Raw genomic sequence first — 17751 nt, 5'->3', positions numbered from 1 at the left:
TAAAAATCAAGTGCCTCCCCCCCTCCGGCGCCAAATGCTTCTTTGTAAGCTCATAGAGGGTAGAAAGTTGATACCCCTTCAAAAACTTTTAACTTGTGAAGTTAACGAGACAATTTGTCAATTTTCATGTAATGGTTTTTTCAGAAAAAAAAAACGCTTTTTGGGTTGGGGATTTATTTTTAGGGTTTAGAAACTGAAATTTATGGAGTTCTTCGAACAGATGGTGTATAATATAATACCTTTTCTTAGCCAACTCAAACTAATTCGACAGGGGGTTTCGATTGTCTCTGACTCGAGCGTTAATAAAAGTAGGATTTTGAAGCCAATTTAGAAACCTTTATAGATTTTCGCGTTATTTACGTTATGGCACCTACTGGGGGGGGGGGTTTCAGGGGTCTTAAATACCGTCATACCGACAAAAATTTGGGTCAAATACTGTAATACCGTCGATAAAGGGAACCTAATTACCTAATTACCGATACCGGTAGAAAATGAAATACCATAATCCCGTCGTTTTTTTCTGGTAATACCGATTTATCGGGGGAAAAAAGCCCCAATACCGTCGTACCGTAAAAGTGAAACGCCCCCCTACTTGGCGTAATCAAAAAATAAATTAAAAAATTGGCGGATTGAGGACAGGCGTAAAAAGGGACCGATAAATAAATGTTTCTTTTGACCTATGCATTTTTTTTGTTTTTCCATTGGTGATGAATAATTCAAATGGAACAGAGGTTGAGCTGAATGACTTCCAACAGTCTTTCAAAAGAACATTCCACAGCTTTGGAATAGATACTGTATGTGTACCCTATGCAGACCATGAAAGGTACCTACTGTGAGAATAAAGTAACATTTTTCATGTTCTGGAGGTCAAATTTAGAGAAATTGTTGGAGCGTATTAATAAGCATTTTATAAGCAAGAGTCGTTGAAATGGTAAGGCCAATTTTATCTGATAATCCCTTTATATATCTACAGTAGGCTGGTGAAAATTGGTTTTTGAGAGTAGCATTGAAAGGTTAGAAAGAAATTCAAAAAATGTTCTACTCTAAAACAAAGAAACCACCACTAAGTTCAAAATTTTACTTTTCTTCCCCATTTGATTTGGAAGATTCACTTTAGCCAATCAGGATTACCTTCATTGATTGAAAAGGGCCAGATTGTGGGGGTTAATTTAAAGGTCGGGTATCCAGGCAGGGTACTGGGACGTGGAGCTGGTTAGGGTCCCTCTTTTAGGCTCGGAAGATATCTGATAGGGTTCCAAACTTACTAATTAATTTTCAAGATGTGTATCTGGCAGGATCAACTTTTGGTTATTTTTGAAAATTTCAGGGTGGAGATTAGAAATTTTTGTTCAATTTTTCGTTTACTTTAATCTATACTTGCACCACTTTTTCACTTTTTGACGTCACTGATGGACGTTAGTACCTTTTGTGATCGCTATCAAAATCACAAAAAGGGCGAGCTAAGGGAAGGGACTGGGTTCGAGGTCATTCTTGGGAATATCAAAAGGTATTTCTGGAAATGACCGGAATTTCTCCAAAGCTTTAACTAAATTTGATAACGAGTTAAAGAATGTTTCTTTTCTCATTTCAGCTCTCATCCGAAAAGTTTCTACTCCTAGCTACAACCCTGTTGGCTCTCAGTGACGTAATCTGGACAAGACCTACACTCGAGTTCATTTTGATTGGTCGAAATATGCGTTCGAATTATATTGAATACCAAAGAAAAACAGTCAAACACATAGAGGAATGTTTTATGAGTTGCCAACACGATGATTATTGTAACTCGGTGATCATCAAACCCAAAACGGTTTCACTGGATTATTTCGGATTCAAAGAATGTCAGTTTTATGATCGTTATTTCAAAGAAGAAGATTTGATCGAGGACGGGAGTATTGTAAATGAAATTTATGTTGTTAATTATTAGGGTGTATTTTTCTTACTAGTTTCTCTGCTAATATAATACCTTATCGGGGGAAAAAATGTCGGAGTTTTATTTCGTCGGGGAAAAATTTCGTCACCTAGAGGCATTTTCGTCACTTTCCCCTTACCAAAATTTCAAATTCGTCACTTTTCCCCGACGAAATTTACAATTTAGTCACTTTCACCCAACTAAGTTGTCCAAATGAAATGGTAGCTTGAAAATAGATCTTATAATTCGATGTTCAAAGCACTAATTTCGGTTAATAAAGGTGTACAAAATTTAGATTTTAATTTTGATTGGGGTAAAATTGGGTAAAAGTTCTGGTCGGGGATAAAAAAATCGGGTAAAGTTTTGGTCGGGTGATAACATATCCCCTAAAAAATCATCCCCTCAAAATTTTCGTCACTTTCCTCCGACATTTTTTTCCCCGATAAGGTACACGTTTTTTTGGTACCTTAAACTAGTGTTAGTCATCTGAGCAATGTTTCGACCAGAGAATTGACAAAATTAATTAGGGAAGAAATCTTGAGCGGAATGAAAATTTGGCGGATTTAGCCAAAATCTACCAAATTAAGTTCCCGCCAAATATAAATTTTTCCACCATCCACCAAATTTAAATTGTTGTATTCATTCTCCCAAATGTTTGCTATTTTAGGCCTTAAAACAGGGCTTTATTAAACTTTAACCGGATTAAATTTCGCGAGCTAAAAAAATCGCGAAATTTTCTGGATTTAATTTCGCGAATAAGCCAGAAAACAGCTGAAAATAGCCATTTTTTACCAAAAATGGAGACTTGGAACTAGTTTCTCCGCCAAAAATACAATTTTAAAAGTTTTGTGGTGGATTAAATTTCGCGCATCAGGAATCTCACGCGTGTTCGCGAGTTTTAATTTCGCGAAAATGGCAAAAATTCGCGAAATCACGAAATTTAATCTCGCGAAAATTAATCCGATTAAAGTATTCAATAGGGTTTTTAAACCAAAAATTACCTTCATCCGTCAAATTAAATTCCCTCTGAAAAAACATTTTCAGCCATACGCCAAATTAAATCCCCACCAAAATTTCTAGTTTTAAAGGGGGATTGTCATCTCTAGGCTACGGTTAAAAAACATTTTTCTGTTTAGAGAAACTGAAATCCATAATTCCATCAAAAATAAATCGACACCCACCCTATTAAAAGCCCCAACATTAAAGTGTATTCTACTTTCAAATGTGTACCTGGGAAGATAATAAAATAATTCGAGAAGGGTGTCGCGTTTACCCAGCATTTGTGAAAAACTGGAGTAATGTTTTTGAATCCCGTTTTAGGACTAAATATCAATCTTTTGATTGGAATATAATATCAACAAGTCTTAACCTTATATAATAAGATAATAATTATAGTTAATACCTTAAGTGGATCAATTTTCGCGTGGATTAATTTTCGCGATTTTTGCGAATTTTGTCCGTTTTGGCGAAATTTAGTCCACGCGAAAACTTTGAAGGCCTTTGATTCGCGAAAATCAGTCCACGCGAAATTATTTAGGCCATAAGAACGGAATTAACTATTTAATCCCTGCATTGCAAGACGGGTAAATTAGTTTATATAGGCCTTTGATTCGCGAAATTTAATCCACGCGAAATATCTAAATTCTCGTCTCGCGAAAATTTATCCACTTAAGGTAATCACTTAGTATTATACTCAATAATATAACGAGCTGAATAAATGATATGTGAAAATAACAACGAAGAAATACGAAAGTTTTTTATCAGTTCAATAAAGAATGTATCGTTTGCAATGTTAATTAAGTTCTGAAACCATGGATGCAGTGTATACAGTGTGTCTAAGAAAAAAGATGAACAGAATCGATAGATATTCAATTCCAAAGGTAATTAAAATTTGTTTATTGCGAAAGAAATTTAGTAATCTGGTCATATTAAAAGAAAGAGACTTTGATTTATTGTTTCAGAACTTTAAGTTTCATGCCGCCCGGCTAAATAATTAAATTTAAATAAATAAATAATTAAAGTTCTGAAACAATAAATCAAAGTCTTTCTTTTAATTTGAATAAGCTCTGATATCATCGAGCACTCTCGACAGATAAGAAGAAAATAGAGTTGTAATCTGGTCATAGAAATTTATACAAACTGTGAAGATTTTTTACTTTTACCGATTCTGCTCCCTTTTTCCGATCACATTGCATTTTATCATTTATCATTTCATTCATTTACTTATGGTCTGGGGTCACTTGAAACAAATGTCATCAAAATGAAACACAAACAAGTTACAGTTCAATCGCCAAACTTTGTTTCAAGTGGCCCAACCACCTCAGAGAAATCTAGAGAAATCTCAACAAAATAATCTTTGTGACCGTCACGTAACTATAATGAAAAGTTTTAAAAGTTTTCTGCCACTGTTTCTGCCTAGAATCGTAGAAAGAAACATTATTGTTTAAGAAACCGATTTGTTTACGATTTGTTAATTCATCTTTTGAGGTGGAGCCACTAGCAACTTTTTCATCAAAGTGAAACTTTTCGCGTGTTTCAGTTTTCGAATGTTTCTATTTGATGAAAATTGTTTCAAGTGGCCTCAGACCTTTAAGGGATTATTAAGTTTGAAAGAGGTCTTCATTTTGGTTTTCTTGGCCCATCTTCAGTAATTGTTTTAAACGTTTATTTTCATCATCTTTCTCTTTCAGTTTGCTTGATAACACCAATATCTGATGTTGTTGTTGCCTTACTAATACACCCAAAGTTTTAATCACTTCTTCTCGCTTAGCCAAATGTTCTTGTAACATATTGTTATGCATTGAATGACTACTAGTCGAGACCAAATCGGTAGAATCGTAACTATCAATCGAAGTTGTTGAAAAATTAATCAAATCTTGGAAAGGTTCTTGGTGTGTTGAAGTTTTAAGATCTTTTCGACGAAGCATGGCTTCTCTTTGTTCCTTTCTGAGCATGATTAATTTATCTTGTTTCCTGTGATGATTTATTTGGCATTGTAAAGATATCAAAACATCCGGACAAGCATCATTCAATTTATATTGATTTAAAACGTTTTGTAATATTCTGGCAGCGTCTTGGTGATATGCAATGGCATCCTCGTGTTTCTCCTTACGTAGACATTGTTCTGCTTTCCGTTCTAAAAGGTGAGCTTGATCGATGGGCGAGAGAGCACAGAAATAGTCGCTCTTATACATAGTCTTTAACCAAAGTCAAACAATCAAAAATTGTCTTTGTTTTTATAATTGTTGTTTTTGTATTTATTTTATTTGTAATCTAAAATGCATAGAAGGATAGTATAGTTTAACTTATAAAACAATATTAGAGTGGTAATGTTACGTTCACTGCTAGTTTGACAAAATCAGGAGGAGCTGCGGGAAATTCAAAATTAAAGAAAAAAGAATCGAACATAAGCATTGATACTAAATTTTACGTTTTTATTTGTTTTAAAATATTTATTGTACATATTAATTACACATAAAGTAATTTTTTTAAATATCTTCTAAATACTTCCTCTTTCAAAAGATTATAGTAGACAAGACAATATGATATTAATGATAACAAGCAACATGCTGAATGGACCTACCTGATGATGAAAGTTAGTTAGCATTGATAGCAATGCAAAGAGAAAAATGAAAAAAATCAGTCAGAAAATATAGCATTTAGCGAAAATACACAACACAATAAATTCATCATTGATTGTTGATGGGGGGAGAGAGAAGGGTTGTAGGGAAAAAATAAATAGGAAGTTCTGGTCGCAAAATCAGTTTTATTGACAATTGAATCATGCTTGATGGTGAGCATTGTTATCAATAATGTTTTTGTGTGAAAAACATAGAAATACAAGGAAAAAATCCGATGAAAATCTGCAAAAACGGCGATTTCCGGCAACCGGAAAAATTTGTTTCTCAAAAATCAAACTCGGCCATTTTTTGAGCATTGCGAATACGCATCTTTCTGCAAAAAATCAGAAAAAACTTAAAATGAAAGTTCGAGAAAAAGTCAAAAAACCGGTTTTTCCGGCATATTTCCGGCATTTTCGGCCGGAAAAAAATGTTTTTCGAAAATCGGGCTCCTTCACATTTTAGGTAATGTCATATTGCATCAGTGTGCAAAATTTCATAGAAATATATAAAGTACAGCTCGAGAAATTCAAGAAATACTGTCTTTCCGGCGAAAATAGGTTGTACCGGCGACTTTTAAAATAGTTCCGGCTTCAAAACTCAATTTTATTGAAAATTGAAACATGCTTGATGGTGGGCATTGCTATTAATAATGTTTTTGATTGAAAAAAACAACCAATTATATGGAAAAAGTCCAATGAAAATCCAGAAAAACGGCGATTTCCGGCATATTTCCGGCATTTCCGGCGAGAAAAAATTTTTTCTCAAAAATCGGACTCGGCCAAGTTTTGGGCATTGCTAATACGCATCTTTGTGCAAAAAATCAGAAAAAACTAATGATGAAATCTTGAGAAAATGCCAAAAAACCGGTTTTTCCGGCATATTTCCGGCATTTTCGGCCGGAAATGATTTTTTTTCGAAAATCGGGCTCCGTCACATTTTGGCCATTACCATTTTGCATCTTTGTGCAAAAAATCAGAAAAAACTAATGAGCCAATCTCGAGAAAAGCTGGTAACAGACGAACGAACGAACGAACGAACGAACGAACGAACGAACGAACGAACGAACGAACGAACGAACGGACGAACAGACAGAGGTTAATTCATAGGACCTCCACCGGGGCACCCGGAGGTAGGTCCAAAAAAGAGAAACTTTCCTTCAAAATTTAAATATGAAAGAAAAGACTTTCAATTTTTATAAAATTTACTTCATCTTTAATATTTCTCGATCTTAAGTCGAGGTGCATTATGTACAAAAAGGTACACAGAAAAATTTCCAAATGGAAAGGCTTAATTTGATGGGATTCATTACACGAACATAAAACTTTGCCTTGATAGTATAGTCTTGATGAAAACCATCCTTTAATTAACATACTGTATTTCAACTTTATTCATTAACACTTTTCAAGAATTTAAATATTTAAAAAATTTCCAAAATATGTTCCAAGATAACATTCCATGTGATAAAATTACATTCTATCAATTCATGACTTAATCACTCACCACAAATCAAAATAATCCCGGAAAATATTGTAATGACATGAATATCACCTTCTTTGAAAATCGTCATCTTTCTTACTCAAATTACTCATTTCCATTTCAACTCTGGCATCGTGTTTGTTTTTCAAATATTTTCCACCTGTGTATCCAGCTATCCCTCCACCAACAGCTGCAGCCACACCGGCTAGTTTAAAACCCGCCATTAAACCGATGGGTCCACCTATGATTCCACCAACAATGGCACCACCAACTGGGATTGCAGCGGCTTTATATTTACTGGCCTGAAAATATAATCATCAGATTATCAATTATTGCAGCCAATCGATCAAGTTAAAATTTCATATTTTCATAAGACCTAATTATGTTAATTTTAACTTAAACTAATACTTTTTGTATGTACATTTAATTTGGGTTTACTAGATAATACAGGATTAGCCTAAAAAAAGGGAGTAGAATTTAGGAAATGTTATAATAAAGTGGCTTTTCTTTGAGATAAAACTAAAAAATCCAAACCTGTGCCAAAAACCCAGTTCCCTCTCGAACATTTTCATGGGCTTTTTCAATATTATCTTCAATATTATCCACCATTTCTTGTTGATTCTACAATTGAATAAATAAAATAATTTATCACTTCTCACTGCACAAAAGTATGATTTTATCCTGGATTATTCCACAGATTTCGATACTTTCAAATGAACAAATCATCGTATACTTTTACTGTCGTGAGATTTTCATATTACATGGTGAAAAAAACTTCAGTTAATTTTTTTTTCACCATGATTTTTTCTATACAGAAATTTATTTTACAGTAGGCGAGCACTTTTTTATATTTATTTACAGTGAGATTGACATATTCTTACATGGACAACAACAGCAAAATCCTTGACAAGTGAGTTAAGTTCAACCAATCCCTGCAAGATAAAATTAATAAAATTGATAAATATACATTTCACTTTTTCTTTAAATCACAGAAAAAAGGATCCTTGAAATACCGATTTCTTAAACAATTTGAGGAGATCCACTTGTGGATTAAGTTATATTCCATTACTGTAGGCATTGCAAAAGGGTAATCAGGGAAGGGAGACCTACATCTCTCAAATGATCCCATGATTGGCAAACAGCAATTTCTTCATGTTCCCTTTGGTTATCTCTTATTTGTATATTTCCCATAAGAGATCCTTCTTCAAATGTGTTGATCTGTGGTGAATTTCCTCGTGATGTTGGTGGTGATTGTAATGGCACTTCAACGAGATCACCTTCAGCTTTGAAAAGTTATTAGAAAGAGAGAATACTCAATGCAATGGAATTTGTCATTTTGCACGACGAAATTGACTTGATCACAAAAAATCAACTTTTGAAAACTTTTCATTAATTAGATAGAATGTGACAAATTAGGAATTTGAAAATTTGAAAATAGTATTGTTTAACCAGGTTTAACCTGTGGAAAAAAGCAATTTAAAGATATCTTAAAATTTCAACAATACTAACCATTCTGAGCTTCCAGCAAAGAATCTTGGACTTGTCTTGAAATAATATCATAAAGCCGACTGAATTCTTGTATAGCCTCAAGTGCTTCATTTCTTGTTGGTTCAATTCGCTTTTTGAAAGCATTAACATCAGTTTCGACCAATTGGTCTTTTACTTTGTCTAATTCACGTATTGTAGCTTTCAATTGCTAGAAATAAGGACAAAACAGCCTATTTAGGATTCATTTTAGTTTTGCTTTGTTAACACTTTGCAAAGATAAACTTTGATAAAATCTAGTCTGGTCGCAACCTAGCTTTTCAGGCTTCCCTGTAAGTATGAAAAATTGACAAGAACAAGGTATTTTGGGCAAAATTTTGAAAATCTGACCATTTTTTGCCTTAGAAAGTTTCAAAATAATGCACTATTAGGGTCAATTTTTTTATGAAACTTACGCAAATTTGACTTGATTTTCTCTGCATTGTAAAGGTTTGATTTTGAGACCCTTGTTTGCACATATGGTAGCTTTTAGATGGGATGACCTCCCATCCTCTGAGTCTAGTGAAATTTAAAATGTAACTTGCAAACAAAGATTTAGCTACACAGTCTTATTTCAACAATTCTAAAAACAAAAGTGAAAATAAAGGCCTGTATAAACCTGTACAGTCCTGGATGCATTTATTTGTTCCATATTGAGATCTTTCCATCTTCTTTCATTGGCAAACTGTCAGAAAAACATAATGCATTACTCATAGTTCAATTAAATTATAATCATAAATGCTTTAATGGGACTAATATTTGTAATTTCTAGCCTAAAAGTTAAAAAAGGATAAATTAGAATAAGGTAAAATGCTTAATTGCGTAACTGTGATGTTAACATCGTGTATAAGCCTTGTAAATGAATATTTTTTAGAAATTTTTTAATAAGTTTTACTGTATTCAATATATATTCAAACAAGATAACCCCGAATGAGAATGGGTTTGAACCTTGGTGTTCTCTATTGTTTCGGTTTATTATTTTTGATTTGAACTACCTTTTCAATATTACTTCTATGTTTTCTCAAACGGTCTAAATTTGTGGGAATCACAATGCGCAATGATTTTCCTAATGTTGTCTCAAATCTCTTTAAAGGGTACTTGATTGTTTCTTCTTTATTCTTGGTTACTAAAATAAGAAATGAAAATTATACAAAAATTAAAATCTGAAAAAGTAACTTTGTTAAAAAGTTTCATAGTAATTATTTGAATCATTTTTAAAAGTACTGAAAATATTTGTAATTAAATTACTCAAACTTAATCTATTGGTCACGTTAGATTTTGTATTGAGTAAATTGAATTGAATATAATTTTGGTATTTTAATACAATGGAAGATTCTTTTTTCCTATCTTCTATTGCTATATTAAAAAACACAGTAAAAATTTTGAGCATAACGATTGTCTTGGATTGTCTCAAATTGTTCAGATAAACTCTCAACAATACTATTGCGAGTTTGAGAAGTACTGAAGATGACTACTTTAGGCGTACAACTTTCGCGAGCAGAAACTTTCGCAAGCAGAAACTTTCGCGAGGACGAAAAATCGCGAAATTCACGACATTTACTTTCGCGAATTTAACAGAAAAATATTTTTCGCGAGCATTAACTTTCGCGAATCAAGACGTAAAATTGAGTACTTTCACATGAAAAAATGGCTTAGAGGGACGAATACTTTTAGTATTGGCTTGAAACATTTGTCCTTTGACTTATTAGTCTTTTAGCAGGCTAAAAAGTGCCATAAAAGTTACATTTTATTCAAAGTTTGAAGTTTTACAGATTTTCTATTTGGCGAAGAATTTTCGCGAGCATAAACTTTCACGAATGGCCCTTCCTAGAATTTTAAAAGACATTTACTTTTGCGAAAAGGGCCAAAATTCGCGAAAATCGCGAAAGTTTCTGCTCGCGAAAGTTTGTACGCCTAAAGTATGGCTGTAACCCATAATTCTCAGAATATAAATAAGTTATCAGAAAAAAAAGGTACATTCTCTTGGATCAAATGAAGCCATCTTTGAAGATATCTTTTGATAGCGAATCCACATCTGTTTTATCGTTTTGGTTTTCTTAAGACCATTTTGATGGTTTTTTTATTTTTCTGAAAAATAAATACATTATATAAACAAATTTTTATAAAAACTTAAATTGAACAGAAACAGACATCTCCCCCATAAATCTCTATAAAAATTGAATTTTCAAAGAAAGAACACCAGTTGCAAAAACACCATCAGAAAAACAACACACCAGATTGACAGTGGTAGTTCCCTGCCGTAAAAACGCTTACCGCGCCCATTGGTTTATCCTTGGAAGCAACACAACATCAACTACAACATCACAAACAACAAACTTATACAAGCAACTAGATTTTTAAGAAATATAAAAAAACAACACCATATACATAGACAGCCTCATATCCTTTTCATCGTATATATAATGATACCGTAGAATGTACAAAATATGTGATGTCCTGTATTTGATCCAAAATGAGAGATTTAAGACAGAGTACAATTTTTTTATAATCAATCCAAGATATTTAAATATGCTTTTAGTTCATAAAAACCAGGTTATATTTTGAAATTGTCAAATGTTAAAAATACCAATATTAAAATATTCTTTCTTGAAAACTAATGTTCATAGACATCTGCTTGAGTGGGAAGTTCAAACCGTATATAAGGATGTTTGCTTTTCGATTTTGATCCTGGAACCTTTGATTTAACTTGTAACATTGCACTTTTCTTGTAATAATGTCTCTTATCTTCCTTTTCTCTTTCTTTTTCTGCAATACTTTCCTCCAATGCTGACAATTTTTTTTTCTCCTTTTTAATTTCATAGCCTTTACTTTTGTCAACTTGAATGTTGGAAGACCATAGCTTTTCTTTCAATTTAAAAATCTTGGATGCACGTGTTTCATCTTCCGCTTGAGAATCACTGTCAGTAATGATAGTAGTAGTAGGAGCAGTGGTAGTTTCTTTTATCTTTCGAAGTTGTGTTAAAACAGGTCTTTGAGTTGCCTCGTCGTTTGATTGATAGGTTGTCATTGAATCATCATACTTCCTCTTGTAAGAGTTAATCATTGTAGAAACGTCTTCAGGAAAATCTTGATTAATGTAAAACAGAACCTTTGATAAATCTTCTCGCTCATTCTCCTGAGATTCTGCAATCAATTTCTCTTTTATAGCAGCATAATCATTCTGGATTGCTTGGAGCTTTGGTACAATCCTTTCATCATCAAGAATCTCTGTGAGATACTCGCTGCGCTCTTGAGAATGCTTAAATCCAGATATGCCTTCAACACCGAGCATAAACTCTATTTTACCGAAAAAAAGTTCTTTGGGAAACGCTGTAAAGCAAAATGCCTTACTCTTGCGTAAAACATGAATAATATAGACAACATCATAGTGACTATGCTTCTTTAAAACTTCCGTGAATTGCATCAGGTCGGTCCACATGGCAGGAGTCATTCTTATTTTTGTTTTCACAGGAGTAACTTGCTTGAAATACACAGCATAAAACGTGTAAATAGCAGCAACTCTATATAAAAAAGTAGAGTCTTCCGAAAGAAATTCACTAGCGATACGAAAAAGTCGCTCAGCAATCCTCATTTTTGAACCAGGAGTATTTCTGTAAGTTGCACCGAAAAGTGCACTAAAGTTCAATTTTTTCCATTCCTCACAAAAATCATCAAATCTTACACTCTGCTTTTCGTGAAACTTTGAAAACAGCTTGTTGACATCATGTTTCAATGCTTCGAACTCTGTGCTAAGAAAATATGCCATACCTGAATCCAGAAAATGTCAAAAATGATTTTAAAAAGACCTTCTTTTGTGGTGTGAAAGTCATGGACGACCACCAAACGTACCAGAAATTTTTTGCTTTTGTTTTTCAAATTGAGGCTACCATTTCTACGAATCACGCAACCCCGGACCTAGTCTTTTTTGCCCCTTTGCAAAAAGAAGCCTAGGTAGAATTCCAAGAATGCCAGTAGGTCCCAGACCTTTCAGTTTCAGTAGAAGCAAAACAATCAAAATGGCGGCGATTTAAGTGTGGGAAAACAAAGATTATCACGTGCTTGTCATATTTGGTTATTTGCTTCTTACCAACTAAGTGAGTAAGTACATAATTAAACCTTTTAAGGGGTATTATTAAATTGAAATTAAGGGGTATCGATGAATTTCTCCAGGGGGGTCTGAGCATGAATTTTCCAAAGGGTTTTTGTTCATTTTTTATATTTTCCAAGGCAAGGGGGGGGGTCATTGAAAGTTTCCAGGCCCTTCTAGCCTAGAAGGGGTCATTGAAGATTTCCAAAGGGTTCTTTCCTTGCAAGCTGGCATCAATACAAACCTGCCAACTTGAGATATTAATTTTTCATGAAATAAAAATTTCGAAGCAAAACCTTAGGTGTAGCTCCCTCCCTGTTTTCCAATTTTCCGAAATCGGAAAATCAGGGAATTTTTTTTTCAAAATTCAGACAATTAGGTAAAAAATTTTCCAAAAATCAGAAAATCCGGGAATTAATTTTTTCGAAAATCAGAAAACAGGAAAATTTTACAAGGTGATGGCTTCTTCATAAAGACGAAAGACAGAAATATATATTTTTTTTGAATCCAGCATTCATCGGGAATACATGTTTTTTTTTATATAAAGCATTGCACTTATAAGCATATCTAGGCTCAGATATGGGAAAAATTAAGCATATACTAAGCATTACCTCGATCCCAGTAATCTAAGTTTTTTTTTCTGCAATATTCAATTACCTCTTAATCCAAAGTGGTTGCCTTTTTATTAAATTCTAGATTTTATTATATTTAGATAGATTTTATTTTATTACCATTTTATTTTACATTCAGGAAATTGTACGTATGTACCCTCTGGATTATTGAATAGAACTAGAAAAAAAGAAATAGAGCCTATGAAAAAAGTATAAGCTACTTTGTAGTATGGATATAAGCAGTATTATAGTAGTATAGCAGTATATAAGCAGTATTAAGTATTAGGATATAAGCATCCCTCAAGCATTTTTCAGCCTTATTAAGCTTTCGACCTAAGCATCTCTGAGCCTGTTTTTGGATTTTTATATGCTTATAAAAAAAAAACATGTAGTGTCAGGACCTACAGGCGACCTAGTATAGGGTTGGGTATGGGTGTGGTTTGGGTGTGGTTATGTATCAAATTGGCTAGGATTTGGGTTATTATCAGTTAGGGTTAGGGTTGGAGCTTGAAACAAGCACGCTTTTGCTATTTCCTCTTAATATAGTATGGTCTGTAGTTTGTACAATATAAATAGCTGTTAGAAACGGTCTTCTGGCAAAAATCCGTGGCACAGTGATCTAGGCGTTGGGTTCCTGATCAGCGGAACTTTGCATTTAGTGGGTTCGAATCCCATCGGTGACGATCTTTTGGTAAAGGCATTCAATCAGTTGAGAAACATAGAAAAAACTCACAAAGTCCCAGAAAGTCAGAAAAACTACTAACAAGAGACTGGAGAATATGAAATAAGTCCAGATATGTCTTTCGTCTTTATGAAGAACTCATGACCATTTTACAAGTCGCTAGATGCACAGATCGAACGATTTTTTAATCGAACTTTGTTGAACTTTAAAAACGCTGTCTGTTCTTAATATTTTCATTTCAAATTTAGGGCGGAAATTTCTTTGCTTTACAAAGGCAAATCGCCTGTTTTTGCCCCAAGTTAAAGGCATTGTTAAGAGACACGGAACCCAGAAAGGGAAAGAGTTGATTATTAAATAATTTAACAATTTTTCAAATGCCGACATCTTGTCATTTTAATTACTGCTATACCTTCCCACGAGGTAGCCTAGAAATCTAAGCCAGATTGATTCAGTCACTTAGTAAAATCTGATGGTAAGTTGTGACTGAATATCTGGCTTAGTACAAGTAAACTCGGTTTCTTATCAACTGACAAAAACGAAATTTCAAATTTTCCCGGGTACGTTTTTGTAAATGCACATAAATTTGTATAATTTGTTCGACACATATTTTTCAACAAAAGATTTCCCATAACTCATTTGCATAAAAAAATATATATATAAAAATAAGGAATTTGTTAAATAAATACACCCTCCTCCCTATTTACTCAACTTCTCTTTCATTCAGTTATATAAAGGTTTTTCAAATTAAAAGAGGGAGAGAGAAAAAAATATCTTTCTTTTTATGCAAAAAGTACAGAATAAAATATGTTCAAAAAGTCTTTTGTTGAGAAGTGAAAAGCGTTTTCAAAACAAACGAAAAATTTCGTTTCTTATCACATGGTCTATTATGGCCAATTAGAAGAGGCCAAATGCTCGCCGAGTCTCACTGACTTCTGCGTTCAAAATATGAACGCGCGCTTCGCCCAAGCCAGTTTTTCAAGGCAAACTTAAAATTCCGTACAACATCATAAAAATCATTAAAGCACCGATAACGCTATATTGTCTTCAGCGGTATCTTGCCTTGGCCTTGTAAAATCCTATAAATTAACCGTCGTTCGTTCGTTCGTTCGTTCGTTCGTTCGTTCGTTCGTTCGTTCGTTCGTTCGTTCGTTCGTTCGTTCGTTCGTTCGTTCGTTCGTTCGTTCGTTCGTTCGTTCGTTCGTTCGTTCGTTCGTTCGTTCGTTCGTTCGTTCGTTCGTTCGTTCGTTCGTTCGTTCGTTCGTTCGTTCGTTCGTTCGTTCGTTCGTCGTTCGTTCGTTCGTTCGTTCGTTCGTTCGTTCGTTCGTTCGTTCGTTCGTTCGTTCGTTCGTTCGTTCGTTCGTTCGTTCGTTCGTTCGTTCGTTCGTTCGTTCGTTCGTTCGTTCGTTCGTTCGTTCGTTCGTTCGTTCGTTCGTTCGTTCGTTCGTTCGTTCGTTCGTTCGTTCGTTCGTTCGTTCGTTCGTTCGTTCGTTCGTTCGTTCGTTCGTTCGTTCGTTCGTTCGTTCGTTGTTACCAGCTTATCTCGAGATTGGCTTTTTCATTCTTTATGATTTTTTGCACAAAGATGAATAACTATAAACTCTTGAATGTGACAGAGCTCGATTTTTGGAAAAAAATTGTTGGGGTAAATTTCAGCTAAAAACGGCTAAAAAAAGGGTTTTTTGGACTATTGTTTTTTTCTGACTTTTTGCATGAAAGTAGGTAAAAGATGGCTCAAGCAGATTTTTGTAAAAAAAAAAAATTTCAACTCAAAAAACGCATCTTTATCATTAAGAATCACTATTAATAAGCATACATCAATGTTCTTAAAATTACTAAATTTTTTGATGAGATATGTTTTTTTGCTCACTAAGTCTTGAATATGAATGAATATTTCAAGAGCATGAAATTTTGGTTTCTAACCATTTTTTTTTTATAAGAAACAAACGACTAATTTTAATAGATTGTCACTATTTGTGCTCTGAATGATTGTTTAATGGTCACGCTCACGTAGATATCAATTATATATGTGTTAAATGCATAACCAGGTAGGTCCATAAAAGTATCACTTGTTCTTTTTTTATCATAAACAAAGTTATTGATAAACTATATTAGAATAATTATAGAATAATTATATGTACAAACCATGATACGTATGGAAAGAAATGCTTCAAGAATAAAAAAACTTAGCTTTCTCTAAATCTTTGCAGCTTTTCATGACTAAAATGTTTTTTTTAAATATTGAGTTTTAAAACCCAATTTAAGATCGAGTTTTCTGGTTGAATAACGACCAGGAAAAAGTGCTTCGAATTTTCAAAGGCTGAATTGATTAAAAAAATTAAAAACTCCACTGAATCCAGCATCAAAACAATGATAGGATATTTATTACACACGTCTACCAATTATGCATTTGTGTTTTATTATGTGCAATGTTGGAATTCTTTATTGTTCCACATCACATCTAACAAAAGGTTTATTGGTCTATTGAGGGATTTTGGTACGTGACGGAAAATTACTGGTACACAAGTATTTAATGGCAAAGTTTCTGGTATTCATTTACTTGTTGGAAAAGTTTAGACCAGTATCTCATTAAAGAATTAAGGGTATTTGGTATTTTGTATTCTATAAAATAGATGAAAATAGAAGAACAAACTTCAAATGCCCTAAAAAAATTGTACCAGTATATCATTGGTAAAAGTTACAGTAAATATTCATAAAAAATATTTTGTGAGGGTGGTACACCAAATCATGTCGATACTGCGTTTGACATCAATTGGTTACATCGGATTTGGTTTAATCATTTCTATTTGCTTGATTAAGATTGTAAAAGTATTTTTCTTCTAACTGTCATTTTTATTTAGATAATCAGGAAAATTTATCAAAATGAATGGTTACAGAGGAAATGTCGAAATTCTTCAATCAAGAGCAGTTGAATTTCTTTTAATGAAACTGAGAAATAAAGATACCAGATGTAAGAAATTCAATTTTTACGGTGACCGATTGATGCGTATCTTGGCTGAAGAAGCTCTTGCAAGACTTCCAAATGTAGAAATGGGAAAGGTAGAAACACCTTGTGGGCCAGCTGAGGGTCTTGTTGAGATTGAAGGTCAAAACCTTTGTGTTGTTTCCATTCCACGCTCTGGAGACATTCTTCAAGAAGCTGTTCGTCAAATTTGTCCTGGAGTTGGAATTGGTAAAATCTTAATTCAGAGAGATGAAAGCAGGAGTGATAAGGCTCCTGTTTTATTTTACAAAAAATTGCCAAAAAATATCTCTCAATGTTTTTGTATCCTTGTTGACCCCATGTTAGCAACTGGGGGAAGTGCCAAAAGAGCAATCAAAGTCCTTTTAGAAGCCGGAGTTCCTGAGGAGAAAATCATGTTTATTAATCTTATTTGCTGTCCTGAAGGCCTTCAGAGTATGTATGAAGCATACCCTAAAATTAAAGTTGTCACTTGCTGTGTTGATGAAAAATTGAACGAAAATAAATTTATCGTTCCTGGTCTTGGCGATTATGGGGATCGCTACTACGGAACATGTTAAAAAGACTTTTGTTATTGTTACAGTTTTGTTATTGTAGTTTTGTATATTCAGTTATATTGGTTATGGTTTGAAATATATTTTTAAACGATTACTTTCATATTTTTACTAGTGATATTAACTTTTTTGATAATTTGCATTTTTAGTTGTTTTTCTATAGTGGTTTGTAACCAATTTTTAGTAGAGGTTATATTTTTCAGGGACATTATATATTTTTATGTATAAGTAAAATAGCAAAAAAGATATATTTTATAAAGAAATTTCTTTTCAATATTTCTTCTAGTCAACGATAAAAATAATAA

General features: G+C 33.4%; 4 protein-coding genes across 4 annotated transcripts; 1 reads left to right on the top strand and 3 right to left on the bottom strand.

Moving 5' to 3' along the window:
- Positions 1 to 4509: 4509 nt before the first annotated feature.
- Positions 4510 to 5103, bottom strand: LOC136810585 (uncharacterized). Its single transcript, XM_067067149.1, has one exon. The coding sequence runs from the start codon at positions 5101 to 5103 to the stop codon at positions 4510 to 4512; it is 594 nt and encodes a 197-aa protein (XP_066923250.1).
- A 1887-nt stretch (positions 5104 to 6990) lies between these two features.
- On the bottom strand, positions 6991 to 10629 carry LOC136810616 (syntaxin-17-like). The gene is made up of 8 exons (XM_067067181.1): positions 10510 to 10629; positions 9528 to 9658; positions 9152 to 9217; positions 8518 to 8704; positions 8119 to 8291; positions 7890 to 7940; positions 7543 to 7629; positions 6991 to 7310 (listed from the first exon to the last, which is right to left on the bottom strand). Exons 1-8 carry the CDS (start codon positions 10565 to 10567, stop codon positions 7077 to 7079), a joined length of 987 nt encoding a protein of 328 aa, XP_066923282.1. The 5' UTR covers positions 10568 to 10629; the 3' UTR covers positions 6991 to 7076.
- A 517-nt stretch (positions 10630 to 11146) lies between these two features.
- On the bottom strand, positions 11147 to 11983 carry LOC136810577 (snRNA-activating protein complex subunit 1-like). The gene has a single exon (XM_067067141.1). It carries the CDS (start codon positions 11981 to 11983, stop codon positions 11147 to 11149), a length of 837 nt encoding a protein of 278 aa, XP_066923242.1.
- A 539-nt stretch (positions 11984 to 12522) lies between these two features.
- On the top strand, positions 12523 to 17702 carry LOC136810606 (uncharacterized). Its single transcript, XM_067067171.1, has 2 exons — positions 12523 to 12630; positions 16771 to 17702. Exon 2 carries the CDS (start codon positions 16793 to 16795, stop codon positions 17450 to 17452), a length of 660 nt encoding a protein of 219 aa, XP_066923272.1. The 5' UTR covers positions 12523 to 12630; positions 16771 to 16792; the 3' UTR covers positions 17453 to 17702.
- The last annotated feature ends 49 nt before the right edge of the window (positions 17703 to 17751 follow it).

Source organism: Clytia hemisphaerica, unplaced genomic scaffold (assembly GCF_902728285.1).
Source record: "Clytia hemisphaerica strain Z4C2 unplaced genomic scaffold, Clytia hemisphaerica genome assembly, whole genome shotgun sequence".
Taxonomy (NCBI): Eukaryota; Metazoa; Cnidaria; class Hydrozoa; order Leptothecata; family Clytiidae; genus Clytia; species Clytia hemisphaerica.
This window is presented reverse-complemented; position numbering and strand designations above follow the sequence as displayed.